Source organism: Amblyomma maculatum, chromosome 2 (assembly GCF_055883805.1).
Source record: "Amblyomma maculatum isolate TAMU_Amacu chromosome 2, ASM5588380v1, whole genome shotgun sequence".
NCBI lineage: Eukaryota > Metazoa > Arthropoda > Arachnida > Ixodida > Ixodidae > Amblyomma > Amblyomma maculatum.
Window position 1 is genome coordinate 115863537 of NC_139345.1, and position 15496 is coordinate 115879032.

At 42.1% G+C, this 15496-nt stretch overlaps 1 protein-coding gene across 1 annotated transcript in view; it reads right to left on the minus strand.

Annotated features, from left to right (window-relative positions):
- Nucleotides 1-15248, minus strand: part of Mfe2 (peroxisomal Multifunctional enzyme type 2) — a 40420-nt gene extending 25172 nt beyond the window's left edge. Inside the window, exons 1-18 of the mRNA XM_084595158.1 lie at nt 15072-15248; nt 13176-13229; nt 12196-12303; nt 12036-12095; nt 11806-11874; nt 11636-11720; nt 10178-10242; nt 9872-9994; nt 9385-9501; nt 8480-8542; nt 8346-8408; nt 7971-8105; nt 5287-5450; nt 3863-3986; nt 3297-3539; nt 2146-2252; nt 1978-2064; nt 1734-1841 (exon numbers count right to left, since the gene is read on the minus strand). Of these exons, the coding sequence (XP_084451284.1) occupies nt 1734-1841; nt 1978-2064; nt 2146-2252; nt 3297-3539; nt 3863-3986; nt 5287-5450; nt 7971-8105; nt 8346-8408; nt 8480-8542; nt 9385-9501; nt 9872-9994; nt 10178-10242; nt 11636-11720; nt 11806-11874; nt 12036-12095; nt 12196-12303; nt 13176-13229; nt 15072-15123 (1827 nt within the window). The 5' untranslated portion in view covers nt 15124-15248. The remainder of the gene's footprint in view (nt 1-1733; nt 1842-1977; nt 2065-2145; nt 2253-3296; nt 3540-3862; nt 3987-5286; nt 5451-7970; nt 8106-8345; nt 8409-8479; nt 8543-9384; nt 9502-9871; nt 9995-10177; nt 10243-11635; nt 11721-11805; nt 11875-12035; nt 12096-12195; nt 12304-13175; nt 13230-15071) is intronic.
- Nucleotides 15249-15496: the final 248 nt, after the last annotated feature.

The window sequence follows — 15496 nt, forward strand, 5'->3', positions numbered from 1 at the left end:
AGGCTATGCCGTGTCGTGTAGTCACCAGCGGCGGAAATTTTCAGTTATGCCAGTCCTCTTGCCACCGCCCTCTCCCAGGACGTCGCACTACACTACGACATGCAATGGTGTCACCAGCGGTGGATTTTTCCCCCACTGCGCCATTATTCTCTCCATCGCGCAGCCGCCTTCACCCATGACGTCACATTGTCGCTAGGATACGCCATGGCATCTAGGCGGTGGAAATTTTCCATCGCGCCACCACTTTTACCGCTACTCTCTGCTATGACGTAGCGTTGCTGCTAGGATGCACCATGACGTCAACGGTAGGGATCTCCATGGCAACCGCATTAGCGGGGCATCACCACAAGTGCACCCCATCTTTTTTTACATTTTTCAGCAAATTCTGTCTTATCATTTTTTATTAATTAATGTTAATGAACCACTTTCTACTCTATTCCAACCCTTAGATGCACTTTTTTTGACACAATTTTGACAACTTCTCTAGTCTGATGTCACTATCGGTTTTGCATGTCCAAGCACTATATCGACGTCCATGGCTATTTCAACGTTTGACTTTTATGCCTGTAATTAATTAACTAATCACTCTACATCAACCAAATTTGCATCTAGCGACACTTTTTCACCCTCTACATCACATAACCATTCTTTTTCTCCTAACTTTACTGAATGATGGAAATGTGCCAACAACTTTTGCGTCCACTTTCTGATGGCACGAAATTGCAAACATAGTCAAGTACTAATGCTTTCACATTCAAAAGAAATATACAAAGGCAGTAATGAGTGGGGTCATTTTACCAGTGGGGGTGCAGCACACAGCAAAGTTTCCCTCTTGGGCTCTGTAAATGCACTCTCACTTACATGCTCGTGAGGCAGGCTTGCTGGACAGTGCCACATGTAAACACGAGTTCACTGCATATCGCTTGAGTTCGTTTTCCAATGCCGTGGCATGTCTACTAAGCACTTTTGGAGTTAATAATAATTTATAATGAGTGCACCTTTTGCAAGACTTGGGTCTTGTTTTGGAATGTGTGCGGTTATGCTACCATGTCCCATGAAGGTCTATCAAACAGAGCCAGGCCCACAAGAACGACTACATAATAGGATTAGATAAAGGGAAACTTGTTGTGTTGTGCTGGGTTAAATGGTGCATAAGCAGCTAAGACTATTATGTGTTAAGCATGAGGTTATATTATTTTGTATTTAACGGAGCACATTAATTTATTCTACAGTTTGTGCAAGAAATTTGCTTTCTTTAGAGACCTAAACACACATGATAAATCAACCAGTCCATCTTTGGCTAAAATCAATTCTGGATGACAAGGAATGGGTTCGTTGTAAAACTGAGTAAAATATTTTTCCTTAGTGTTTCAAGTCTTGTGCATGAGAATAAAAAATGCTTCACAATGAATTCATCTTTGCATGTTTTTTTCACATAGAAGCGTGTCTTTTGGCAGCAAAAATAAAACACTGTGAGCTCAGCATATTATTCTACTGGCGGATACAACTCAAAGAAAAAAGTGGCTTCTGCTTTTGAAATGACCTCCTGCAGGCAATGGTGTTGACGATTCTTACTGGTTATACCATACAAAGACTGGAATCGGAATTTAATATCTGCACCAGTCCTGTCATAAAACTTGGGCAAAAAAAAAAAAAAAAAAAAAAAAAAAAAGCCTGCAAGGAGACACAGGAACAACCCCTGAACAAAAAGAGCATCAGAGAGAGAATCCTACCTCCAGAGAAGACCCAAGAGGGGGCTGAGGAGCTGCAGGTGGGGGCTGTGAAACGTTGTGAAGTTCAACGCAGCCTCCGGAGATGATCTGCTTTTTCGACTCAGGAACCTACACACAGCAGCAAAAGAATTTTATTAAGCTCTGAGACTTCCTTCTGTGTGAACACTCTCGCAAAAACTAGATTTCCAAGTATGATAACCTAATTCCTACATTTGTATGGAGAAAAAGAAATGAAAAGACCAACCGAACACTGGAAGATGATGCAGTTTCCCTCCTTCCACATCTCAGTTTGGATTGACTGGCCGGGTACGACAGGACCCGTGAACCTTGCCTATAAAGGAACAGTGATTCAGCTTGGCACGACTTAAGGGTAATAACCACGTATACTAGTAACAACAAGTAAGCCTATTACCTTGATAGACTTGAATCTCTTTACATCGTTGTCTGCATACTGCTTGAGAATGTGGCGTGTCGCATAGCCAAATGAGCACAGTCCATGCATAATTGGCTGAGGAAAGCCTGTAAACGTGCAGTTAACGCACAAGATGAATGCAATGAAAAATCCAAACTACAGTCCTCACACAACACACTCAAAATGGTGCGCTGTTTGCACCTGTACATACAAGTGTGGGTTGCTCTGTGTGCACTTAAAAAATGTTAACTCTTCCATCCAAGACCTAGCAAATAGTAAGTATGAAACATGTAATGGCCACTCTTTGGTGGTTGATGTGGCACTGAAAATACCAACAGAAATTTTGATCTAGATCCAACACTTTAGTTTCTTAATCTTTTGCAAATAAATGGAGACAAAAGTGCTGAATATGAGCAGTGCCCCACACACCCACCCCTTTTTTCTAAAAGAAAGAGATTAAAAGCAATTACAAAACAATTTAATCACAGTCACCATCAGCCTGACTACACCTATTAGTACAGGGAAATTGCTTTTCCCATATCCTTCCAATTAAACTGACCCTGCATGAACTGCATCCATTTCATCCCCACAAAACTTTTCAATCTCATCCATTCACCTTACTTTCTGCTGCCACACATGCCTTTTCTTAGAATCCAGTCTGTTACCATTGGCGACATTTTATTACACTGTTGTTTAAAATAAGATTTCAGCTGTCTATCCTCTTTGGTGTTTACTATTTTTTTTTTTTAATTTTCAAGGAAGTGCCTTAATCCAGTACGTGGTTCATTATACTGATACATCTTAATGATTTCCTACAAGTTTAGTAAGTTGCAACCAAGTGAGTGTTGAAAAACAAAAAAGAATATTCTAGCGAGGTTAACTTTACAAAGCACCAGTACACTCCACAAAACTAAGGCATTTAATTATACAATAGGCGCATCAATTTTGCCCCCCCCCCCCCCCCCCAAAAAAAAAATGAAAGTAAATATGTTACCCTAAGTAATAAGCGAACAGCCCAAATTGTAATTAATTATTAATGCTAACTAACATGGTGGTCCTGAAATTAGCAGCACTCGCATGACAAATGCCACTGAACCACCTATGAAAACCACCAGTGTGCCCTGTTTGCAGATGAGCAGAGCATCCCTCACCTCCAGCAGCTGAAAACATGGGGTCAATGTGAAGAGGGTTCTTGTCACCACAAAGCCGATAGAGCGCAGCCTGGTTGATGGATGTCTTTTCCGAGATGACAGAGTCGGGCTTGCGATTTGGGATGGTGGCCAAGGGTCTCGCCTTGTCACTGGTTCGCTTGCCACCAAAGTTTCCACTTCCAACAAAAAATGTTGACCACTGGGTGTGGATAATGCGCTCACCGTGCTCATCAAAGGTATCCGCTGCATTGTAACGGTGTCAGTCAGTCTGAGTGATTGAACTGTTAAACATGCATATAAAAGCACTGATGCCTGAAACAATGTTATGACAGTTACAGCTAGGTAATAGTTTCTTGAAAAGCGGAATGACACAGCAGCTCTCACTCTGCTAAATCCATACACGCCCAAAAGCTAAAAACAGCACAATTCTTTCATTCAGGATGCAAAAACCAAAGTAATTCATTGAAAACCAATCTCGTAACCATTCCTTAGGAACTCTAAAGCGATGATGATGATGTAAAAGTAGGAATGAGTATATCTGTTAGAAGAAGGTAAAGGAGGCTTACCGTCTGCGATGACCACTGCACCTGAACCTTTGTCAAGCACGTCAACAACTCGGACCTCTGTTTTCAAAACACCAGATGGTGGGATTGGACGAAGAAGCTCAAGGTACTGCTCCCCATGAAGCATCTAGGCAAGATACAAGCAAAACCACATAGTATTAATGTCTCTGTGCTTGTTCTATGTCTGCTTCAAGATCTAAGCAAAAGTTCAATTCTGACCATCTCACAAGGTGTGTAATATGTTGTCCGATTAAGGAAGCATTGTCAGTGTTTTTGTGTGTGTGTGTGTGTGTGTGTGTGTGTGTGTGTGTGTGTGTGTGTGTGTGTGTGTGTGTGTGTGTGTTTGCATAGTATGTACGCCAATTTCAGCATATATCTACATGTGCATTTTAAATTTTGTTGCAAATCTGTGTTTCATGATTCATTAAAGACTAGTGCATAAGATAGGGACAAAGAAAGGGATGAGCACTAATATTAAGTGTCAGGATTAGCGCTCATCACGTGTTTTTCTATTTCTTTGTCTCCTGGGTTCCTATGTGCTCGTCTTTTTAATTAATCACTGTAGGCCCTGCTTGTTCCTGTTTCCAGATGATGCATGAAAAAAGCAGCCTTTTCTATAATCCATCTTGTGCTTCACCTAAATAGGTGCATTACACGATGTTAACTACCTCCCGCATGTCTTTCATAGTTTCAAAGATTTTTATTCTTAGTAACAGTATCTAGTCAGTTTCTGCAGCAGGAAATGCCAAGAGCTGATGAGTTCCTCTAGGTTACGAGGAAGGGCCGACCTGTTCGTTTTAAACTGCATCCGCAAAAAAGAAGGAAGAGGAGGAAACTTTCTAATGTGCACTGGAAAGGTTAGCTTGGTAGCCCAATACCTGGGAGGCTGTTCTAGGCAACAGTGAGAAAAGATAAAGCACATGAACACTAAACTCTGATACACATATGCATACACACACATGGGATTTCTCACAGAGTGCATACAAGGCCCATGTCACTAAGAAATTTCAAGACAGCTTTCAGTGCACATAATCATGGACTGTGTCACACGAGGGTCCCAAGTGCATTCAGAAGGCTGAGGATAAAGTCTCAATGAACACCTTAATTCAGTTTTCTACACACCACGCGATGTTGTAAAATGGTTTCAGCTGCTGAATAAGCTGTAAAGGTTTTCCGAAGTGTGGACTGCTGAAATGTGGGAATTGCAAATGGTTGAGCGATGGTCTGGGTCACATTACGGGATGCGTTGCGAGCACCACGATGCAGCAAGCCACAAGTCTAGCTCTGCTGCTCCGAGAGAAGGGAATGAAGGTAACCTCAGATGTCCCCTGCTCGTGCTGCATCATCAGTGTGGTTCTTCTAGGACGTGTAATGGCATGAATTAAAAGACATGCCCCCGAGAGGCACCAGCAGCTGCTAGCCCTCACCTTTGTTGGGTCAATATTGAGCCGCCTGGTCTCTTCATGCTGTGCAACAGAGCCAAACACTGCTGGCATGGCTGGAATGACCCCAAACGACGGCAGCACACTGAAGTCCTCAGCTCCTTCGTAAAGAAACTTCAGGTGATCCTTCTCCCCAGTTGACAGCCCCACTGCACAGGGACAGGAAGAAAACAACCACTGCCTCACTACAAAATACGAGATAACCCATTCAGTGGCTTCAGCTAGATGGCTGCAACATAATTGAGAAAAAAAGCTTGGAGGGAACACTCTGACGCAACAGCATTAACTGTGCCCACGGACCCCCTTACAGATGGTCGTTTGTGTACATGCACATTGCCACTCTCTTAATCGCTGACCCTTTCATTTGTGCCTGTATTATTTCACAAATACTCTTGAGCCTAGAGTCATAAGCTATATCATGTGAAAGAATATCCTACATCTGATATAATATCCTGCTTAACCATGCTGTGCAAGCATACCTGCATGGCTTAATTTCTGAGTCTGAACGCAAGGGTTCGATTTTCTTCAGCCTTCCATCTGAACTGAGAAGCCCGAGTCGGCAGCTTCTGCCAAATCGGTTATGCCACGCGACAGCGTAACATCGCACAACCCTGCGGCCAATCACTGCCCGGCCATGTCAACTGCTACTTACCACCCACCAGAGCCATGCCTGTAATTTTTACGCACAATGCCGCCACTGCATTTTTGGGAGAACATGGCCTAAAAAGTGTCATCAATGCTTGAAAATGTACAGAGTCGATCACACTTGCCTAGAGCGCTTCAGCAGTGTGCAACCTTAATGAAGCTGCTTTATTACGGCAGTTCGCGTTTCTTTGTGCCGAAGCGCAAGTAATGTCAGTAAAGGTCAATAATTACATTATATTTTCGCTTTAATCCTTCTGCAGAGCCCCGTTAACACTTTCCTGTCCATGCCTGTTCCTATAGATAGCCCACTATCGATGGTTTCACGATTTGAATTTTCCCCCTTTCAAAGCACTCCTTGGCAAGTGGCATCATCCAGTGGGAAATAGAGGAACCCTTCTTTCAGTTTTGCTTTTGGTTTTATTTTTTCAGTCGTGCCACGCTCGTCCAGGTGGTTTCCGGAGACAGGTGATCGGCGCTCCTTGTTTACATCGTGGTGTCGACATCGCGCGTTTCCGCGAAAGTTAACGCATTGGAGGGCTCGTTTTTGGATGCGAACAACATCAGTGATGACTCTGAAGATGAATTCAGCTCTTCAGACCTTAGCACTGACAGCGAAACTACGTCAAACTGACCCGGAACGTCGACAGCCAGTTGGCAGATCCTGCCAACGTAATGTCAGGAAGCCCTACGTCCAGTTAGTGCTCTGCCATGTCACCTGCCTCCTCCTCAGTTTTCTTCTTCCTCTTCTTTGTCTTGCACGGTGCCACACCGACAACTTGAAAACTTAGCGTAGTGTAGCTTTCACTATAAAACCCACTTTAACCAATCAGTTTGGGATCCACGGGTCCTGGTGGGTTCTGATCTCTATCTCAAAGGAGCTACCTGAGTTCGACACTTCTGCCAACTTGCCCACGTCCTGTGGTCTTATGACGTCCCACAACCAACCTGCCAAGTACCACCTGCCAAAAGCATGCTTATGATTTTTTGAGGCCACAATGCTCTAAACTGTTGATGCCATCGAACAGTTTTTTCTGCCACAGAGGTACCAAACACTCATGCGTTAAAACATAGGAAAGGTTAAGATTAGGAGCAAACACAAAATGTTATAGCTGTGTATAAAACAATCAACCCGTCCGAGATTCCGTTAAAAAGCACACTGGACTTTTATTCCATCAGCCGCTAGTGGCAACGCCACCACAGAGGGCCATTGTCAGCATAAGTTTATGTTCCAGGAATAAAGACATTCCAGGTCTAACTGCAATACATGCTCACTTCACCACATCCACTCCTTAACCCATGCATAGTTCTACCCCTAATAATTTTGTGTGTACAAAAAAATAAAGGTAGTGATTAATTTTAAAGCAGCATGTAGCACATGCACATGCACAAGCTACCCAATTCTTGCACATATGCTCATCTCATAGTGCTCCCTATATTTCCTTGACAAAATGTAACTTCTTTACAACGCAACAAATTTAAGACTGAGTTATATCAGGAGCTCAGAAATCACTGTTAGATGGGTGCAACGCATCAAACAAAAATATAAATGTTTTCATGAATGAAGCTTGCAAAACTTTTGCATCCTATGCTAACCTTTAAGTCATGTAAAGTGAAAAAACATCTGCTTTTATAGTGTTATCATAGTCTACTAGAACAAAACAGCAAATGAGCTTTAAGACGCTGCATAATGCTTACACACGCTTTCGACATTAGCTACTAATAGTGAAAGGGGTAAAATGATTAGAACAGATCCTTAAAAGTTTACTGCGTTTTCACTTGTGAATGAGAGCATATTTTGAAATGCTTCATTTCAGTACGACTAGTCAAGGCTACACCCAGCATTTACGCTCATCAAGGCTGTTTTGAGCATCAAACTGTGCACGAGGCAGCAGGACTGAAGATAAGCTTTTGCCCCTGCATAACAGGGCACAAATACACAATGTTACGCTAGCATTAAGGAAAAATGAATGCCACTGAAGAGCAAAGCCGAAAATGAAAGGTAAAGATAAGAAACATAGCCTTACCAGCAAGCGCATATAAGATGACTGTGTCAGGATTGTAGACAAATACAGAAGGATCATCGACAGGTGGTGCTGTCGACACAGCAGGACGCGAGGGGGCCTGACCAGACAGGACCTCTATCAACGACTTGGTCTGATCTGAAATTTAGAGTTAAGGGACATATGGCATGTCACCAACATATCGCAGCTTCAGCCTTGGGCTGTGACAGCCCATGCTACTTTTATTGTGACAAGCCAAACAAAAAAGCACCAGTATCAAAAATAAATAGAGTAAAAGTCATACGAGGAGTGCAAAAAAGCCCAAATTTCTTCTTTTTACTTTGCATAGACTCCAGTGCATAAAAGAAGACATGCGTGCTAATCTAAAACTATACGTACCATGGATAGAGGCCATAGGCTGTGCACCAGACATATCCGTAATCTGAGACCAGTTGTCACGAACTGAAGAGAAAGAAAAAAAATTTGATCAGTGTGTCATGGCAGTTCATACATAACTAATTTTTCAGCCTTACTTTTTTCAGGAGTCATCACATCATCGCCAAGGAAGGCTTTTCCAGTTGATCTGTACCACTGATCTGCATGGGGAAATGAGAAGTATGTATATTGGTTATGGTTACCTGAATAAAATTTTAAAACAAACTTCACACTTTCTCCCTTTTCTTTTTTTTTTTTTTTGTGCATGTATGCACTTTCTAGAGACTTACTATTAAGGTATGTAATTATAGTTTCAATGCCACATGATGCTGTAATCTAAGTTTGGTGAAGCATACTAACAGAATTTCCTGCCTTCTGAATATTTATGTGGCACCAAGAGAGAAATGGTTTCATTTCAAGAAAAAGGCAGAGAGGTCAGCCTGCTAACTCGCAGTGAAGAAGGGAAAACAATGAGACAGAGAAGCTTTTTAATAACAGTAATAAAAATTTGCCTGCGTTTAAATTCCATAGTTTTCTAGTCTGCATGGGAAAGGAAATCTGAGAGAAAGACAAAATGAGAGTGGGCGTAAGAATTGGTAAAAGCTAAATAAAGTTATAGTATAGATAAACTAATAAAACACGAATTTTAGGGTGCAATGTCCTACAAAATGGGTTTACAAAGTTACTGCATAGAGAGTACAGGAACAATAAAAAAGAGGCATGTGATTATTAGTGACTATAAGACAGAAAAGAGATGGTATCTAATATTGTCGCAGGCAACAGCATTTGCGCACACATTAACAGCATTGCTAATCTCAACCACGAGGCAAGCCCTGTGTTGTGTCAGAAATGAAGCAGTGATCCCCCTTTCTGGTGAGCTGACCAAGTTTGCAGCCAAGCACCAGTATGGTCTTGTACAAACATCACAAAAGCCACTTCAGTGTTAAAAGCAAAAAAAAAGCAACTAAGTTAATAAATGATCTACAATACCCTATAGACTCACATTTTCCAACATATCCACCAGCAGCTTCAAAGACGCCGCCAGTTTCAGGACAACTGTCATGGCACAGCCACACGACAACTGGACTCACAAAAGATGGCTTCAGCTTTTCAAACACCTCTGCACAGAAAAGAAAACCAAATGAAATGTGCGGGCAAAGCGTGCCAAACAGCATGCTTATGGTAGGTGCTGTTAAGCATGAGTGCAGCTGAAGAAAACTGGAAACTGATTAAGTGTGCAGTGAAAGTAGGAAGAAAAAAAAAATATTCTCTCTTGGACTGAAAAAGATGGACAAAATATTAATAGTTATTGATTTTAAGTTAACAGTGAATATTGAATATCTGAAGAAGAGTAGCAGGTGTGAAAAAGCTTCAATGTTACACACTGAAGCCAGATCCTACTGAAACAGCTCTCGCAGCACAGCTGATTGGCAGTCACAGTGATGGCTGTTAGGACTGCACCTGGAGGTAAAAAAAGAAAAGGATCTCACCTGGTGGGAAGATGTCTTCTGTGAGGCGAGAGCCCGCCAGTGGCACAATGGTGTTGCATGAAATGTTGTACTTTTTTCCTTCAATGGCCAGGGTGTTGCTCAAGCCGAGCAGGGCAAGCTTGGCTAAGACAGAGACCAAAAGGTGGCGAGAAAAAAAGGAGAGGAACTCTAAGCAAATGTTTCGCAGACCTAAACGATCAAAGGCATTCTTTAAGTAATGCATTAACTGCTATAAGCTGTTGAAACAGAAATGAGAATCTCTCTGAATTGAAGAATCAATGCATGCTGATTAAGCAGAATATCTACCTGACCCATAGTTTGCCTGGCCAAAGTTTCCGTATATGCCAGCTCCCGAAGCTGTCATGATAACCCTGGAAACATTGTGAAATAAAAAAACATTGTTGACAAAAATAACCAACTTGCCGCAAAGTAGGCTATTACTTTACCAAATAAATATGCAATCACCTACGACACGGATGGCACAGCTTGGCAAGCAACTAGAGTGGCAGACATAAAACAGTGGTCTTCCTCAGGGAAACATTTAAAAGGTAGCGTATACTCGCGGACAAGTTTTTTCTGGCTATGGAGCCAAGGCTACGGGGGCAGAGCTTTCGTCAAGGTGTTACATCATGTAGTTCTGGCTCTGGCCTTAGACACGGTTTCTGCTTCAGTTCGGCCTTTACTTGTAAGAACGGCTTCCAAGCCTCCAACGAAGCAGAAATGTCTTTCTTTGCACTACTTAAGGTCTAAGTGAACGTATATTCACGGTTAATAAATATCATGCACTACGCACGCTGCCCAAACAAGCGCATTGCGAAAGCGCACAGAAACAGACGGGTATACGCAGCAGCAGCAGCAGACGACGTATGCTTCGGGAGATTCCCGGCAGATGGCGCAGCCATCCCGTTTGAACAGTGTTGTGTACTGATATTAAAATGCATTACACTAACGTTGTACTGGCCTATATTGTAGTATAATCTTGATGTAATAATATAGGCATTTCTGTAATGATATAATATTCCAGAGCACGATCCGCATAATTTATCAAACGACTATATTCTGCTACGCAGTGAGCTGATGCGTTTTGGCTCTGTAGCTTTGGCTGCATAGTGACAAAAACTTGTCCGGAAGTACAGGCATACCAGACTGACAAAATAAGGCACAGGCTGCCCCTCTAAAGCTTTTGCAAACTTCTACATAAACTCTGAGCACATTCAAAAATACTCTTTTTTTTTCTTTGTCATGCAAGCCAGTCATGTAAATTTTCGGTAGTATAAAATGTGCAAGCTCCTTCTGCTTGGATCAATACCAGGCAAGCGAATTATGAAGCAGTGCTACAGCACTATCTGGTGACATAGGATTTGAAGTCCTTTTTTGAGGGGAGATGAAAACAACGGATGAAATCTACCCATGAAAAATAATGTGAAAAGTAGTAGGTGCATTACTGGTCCACCACAGCTGGACTAGTTTCTTTTATTTGAAAGTCCACTATGAGTTTGCACAACAGATGTCAGAAGTGTTGATTCAGTCTAGTTGTTAATTCATAGTGAACATAAAGTCAACAGAAAACACAGAAAAGAATAAAATAAAGTGCTTTTTTGAATAAAACAGTTCGAAGTTAGCGTTTGCCTGTGCCTTCTCTTGTTCCTGTTTTCTGCATGCTTTGTATTCACTAAGTTGTAAAAAAACTTTGTAAAAAGTTTTGTAATGTAGTTGTAAAGTTTTGAAAAGTTTGTAAAGTTGTAAAAAGAAGAATGCAATTACTTTCCGTAGCCTTGCTTCCTGAAATACGGCCAAGCTGCCTTTGTGACCAGGAATGAGCCCCTCAGGTGCACACGGTGGATCAAGTCTGCAAGTTACAAAGCTTCCACTGTGACACAGGCACCTTTAATAATTTAGAAAATGAAGCAAGTTCGCACAATTTCTCTGCTCACCAAATTCCTCGGGAGTCATATTGACGAATGCCTTGTCACGTAAAATTCCTGCATTGTTTATCAGGATATCTGAAAGACAAAATTTAAGGAACTCTATGTGCTGCCAACGCTACATAAAGTAAGCAGCCATACATGCAGCATTTCACACTGACTCAGCATCCCGCTGGAAAGTAACTCACACTCTTGATAAGTCATGCATGAAGAACAGAACAAAAAAAAATGATACTAACCGACGCGGCCAAAGTTGTCTATGGCAGTCTTGATAATCTTGTCACCTTCTTCAACAGAATCTGTGATGGGGGAAAAGAAAGGTTACAATACAAAATATACTGCTTATCTCTCTCTGTGTGTCTGGTACTGGTTTACACAAGAACTGAAACGAAAGCTTACTGTAGTCAGCAACTGCCCGTCCTCCTTTTGCCTTGATCTCTTCCACAACTTTGTCAGCAGCAGAACTGGATTTTCCTTCGCCACTCCGAGACCCTCCCAAGTCATTGACTAAAAACAACAACGGTATCACAATGAAATTTCTGGAGCGTAGCGCCATGAAATATCCACACAGAAAGTGAGAGAACTAAGAAAGAAAAGGCAAAAATAGAAAAGTTCCTAGCTTTAATAAGTTTCATGGATATGATGTAAATGTGCATGACGTCAGTTTAGTTGGCCCAATTCACAGCAAGGTTCTGTTTTGGAAGCACTATATTAATTCCCAGCTTCACCAGCCAAAACATCTAAATGAGAAAGATATTAAGGATCTTTACATACTAACATAAAGTCAAAGATATATCATCATGAATATATATCAGTACAAAAAATGTGCTGATGAATCTATGGCTAGAAGTGATAACTTTATTAGAAAAAGAAGTAAGTTATCACCCTAAGAAAATTCAAAGCCAAGCATGTCAAACTGTCACCCAGGAAAGTTCAATAGCCTTTTGGCATAGTTACAGGAGGTTGGCGACAAAGAGAAGAATGTAGAAATAAATGCAATGTAGTAAAATACACAACAAAGCAAAAGATCATACATTAAAAAAACAATGCAGAAACACAAATCACAAACAGTATGTGAGCAGATGCATTTAGATTTATCGATACGACTGCAAGTGTGAAAAAGGAACGAAAGAAAGAAAATCAGAAGGGAAGAATGAAAGAGAAATAGCAACGAATTTGCATCCCTTCTGAGACAAAGGAACTTCAGCGAAGAGAGCTTGGTAATTCTTTTGTTGCAGGTAGTTCCTCTAAGGGAGGAAGAGTTGATGAAAGTGCGGCTGGGCAAAACAAAAGACAAAAAGAATAGTTGCCCCACTTGGTAGACGCCCAAGGACATTCATGAGCGTGCACACAGAAGACAGAAGGAAAGAAAGGATTACCAACGACAGATGCTCCTCTTTCAGCAAACAGGAGTGCATATTCTCGGCCCAGGCCTGCACGTAAAAGGCACAAATGTGTAAGGAAAACAGTTATGCATAGGCGCCAGGAAAAAAGTGGCCCCAGACAACCACACACATGCTACTTTCATTGTGTAACTTTAGAATACTGGGTGTGTGGTTTGGGAAATGATGCGCTTCAATGACAAGCCTGGTCATAAAAGCACAGTATTTGAACAAACCATGCAGTGGCGCCAGTGGAAATTAATAACTATAAGAAAACAGTCTGAGAAACTATTTTTGACACATGCAGCTCATGCAAGAGAGATGTACATTTATTTTGCAGATTTTTACATTAGCTGACCGGGCTAATATGTAAATTTTGTAATGAATGTACAGAAATAGTATATGTGTAAGGTAAGGCAATAATAAGGGGGAAGTAGCTATGAATGAAATACTAATCAGTTACCCTGGACTAGTATGACATTTCCATAAGGTTTTTGTACTGCACACCTCAGCATGAGCACACTGAGATTCCAAATATCATTCCTGTCAAGCCAACTGCAAGCACAGGAAAAAGCATAAAGCACCTTGCATTATATTAGCATGTAGATAATAACAATAACTGCAGTGACGTAACTGCAAATGCAATGAAAATATGAAAATAGCAACCACGTATCAGGAGTGGTTTGCAGTGTGCCAAGTCAACGATACGTCGTTTCTGCTCTACAGGAGGTATCGTCACACAAGATTATCTAAACAAATTCACTTTGCTTATAGAAACCTTACCAACAATGTTTGAAGCCAAATCCAAGCTTTCGAGCACAACGCTATACATAGGCTGAGATGTAAAGCAAGCAGTTGTGCTGCTTCTATACAGCCCAGAAGTAATATTCATTCCAGTACTAAATGGAATGACTGCCTCTGAAAGCGCAGGAAAACGTGTGAGTGCACCAACAAATGACTGCCTTGGGACGTGTTCTACTCAAGGTGTTTGTATAATGCTCCCCACGACGTATGAAAAGTGCACGTCAATTCAATCGAGGAAAAGTCCATGCTTGATGTGCAAACAAAACTTCAACTACCTTGACGGAAGTTGCAGCAGGCCTGATCTCCAGCTAAGGGGAAACGATTTTAACACAAGATAAAAATAAAGGAAAAATTTGTTTTTCAAGAAGCAATGCTTTTTCGAACTACATTTCAATGACAACAGCTGAACCGCGTGTGGTAGGCACGAGCTTTCCTTGAAAAGCTTGTATTGCAAAAGAAGCGAACTGATTACGCCACAAATGTCACTTGGCCTTGACGAAACACGAAGCGCTCTACGATGAGGCACACGCCACAAACGCGTTGAGGTAATGTGCCCGGGGTCAAGCCAGCAAGTGACACGAATGGAAGTCTCCAGTTCACCGGAGCGTACTCTGGGTCATCAGCAAACAGGACAATGCCCTCCAGGGGTACAGTCACAAGGTTCGGACAAGTTAGAAACGCGATTCTCTGTATTTCGCGTAGTTGCCCGATTCGCGACGTGCTCTCCAGTTCGTCAGGCAAGGATATATATGACACAAAAAATAACTACCTCCGACGGTACAGTAATTGCACAGACACGCTTCGATGTTTTTGGTTTTTAGTGTGATTTAGTGGAAGCTTGACCGGTCGTCGACACGGGGCCAACTGCTGCCCCAAGAAAATTTATACGCGTTGGCAGCATAAACCCCGCCTGCACGCATTTGAGGCGCACAACCTGCACCGTGAGCTATTCGAATCCTTGATCAGTAGAAGGAAACTTCGTGAAGGCCGTGACGAGTTGCGCAGCTAGGCAACTACTATTTTGATAGAAGCCAGGTGCCAATGCCAGGTAACGCTGAATGAAAACACGGTCCGTTTTCGGAAACTTACCTCCGCCGGCGCCTGTGACGACGACAACTTTACCGTCAAACTTCAACGCCATGACAACGTTCAGTAAAGTGCACAAGGAAGTCACAGGTCTCGGTCGACCGCCGAGAGAGAACCTGCCTCGGCCTTCCTCCGGCAAGGTGTGCTGTGCTAGCTTCGGGCAACTCAAGCGACGCACGGTTCAAGTAAAAACAAGCAAAAACGGCGCATGAGCGGTCGAAGTTCCTTGTGTACCTAGGAGTACCTAGAACTCCCTATGTAAGGAATGTTAAATTCAAAGAAAAGTCACATGCTATTTGGCGCGCTTTTCAAACTCTGTAGGATTCCAAGCTGGTTTCAAACAAGTCACGCTGAGGAATTATAATATTTAGCATTTGCATTAGCTCAATATTAAGGCGAAAGCCTTTAATACCTCATCGTCGTCAACA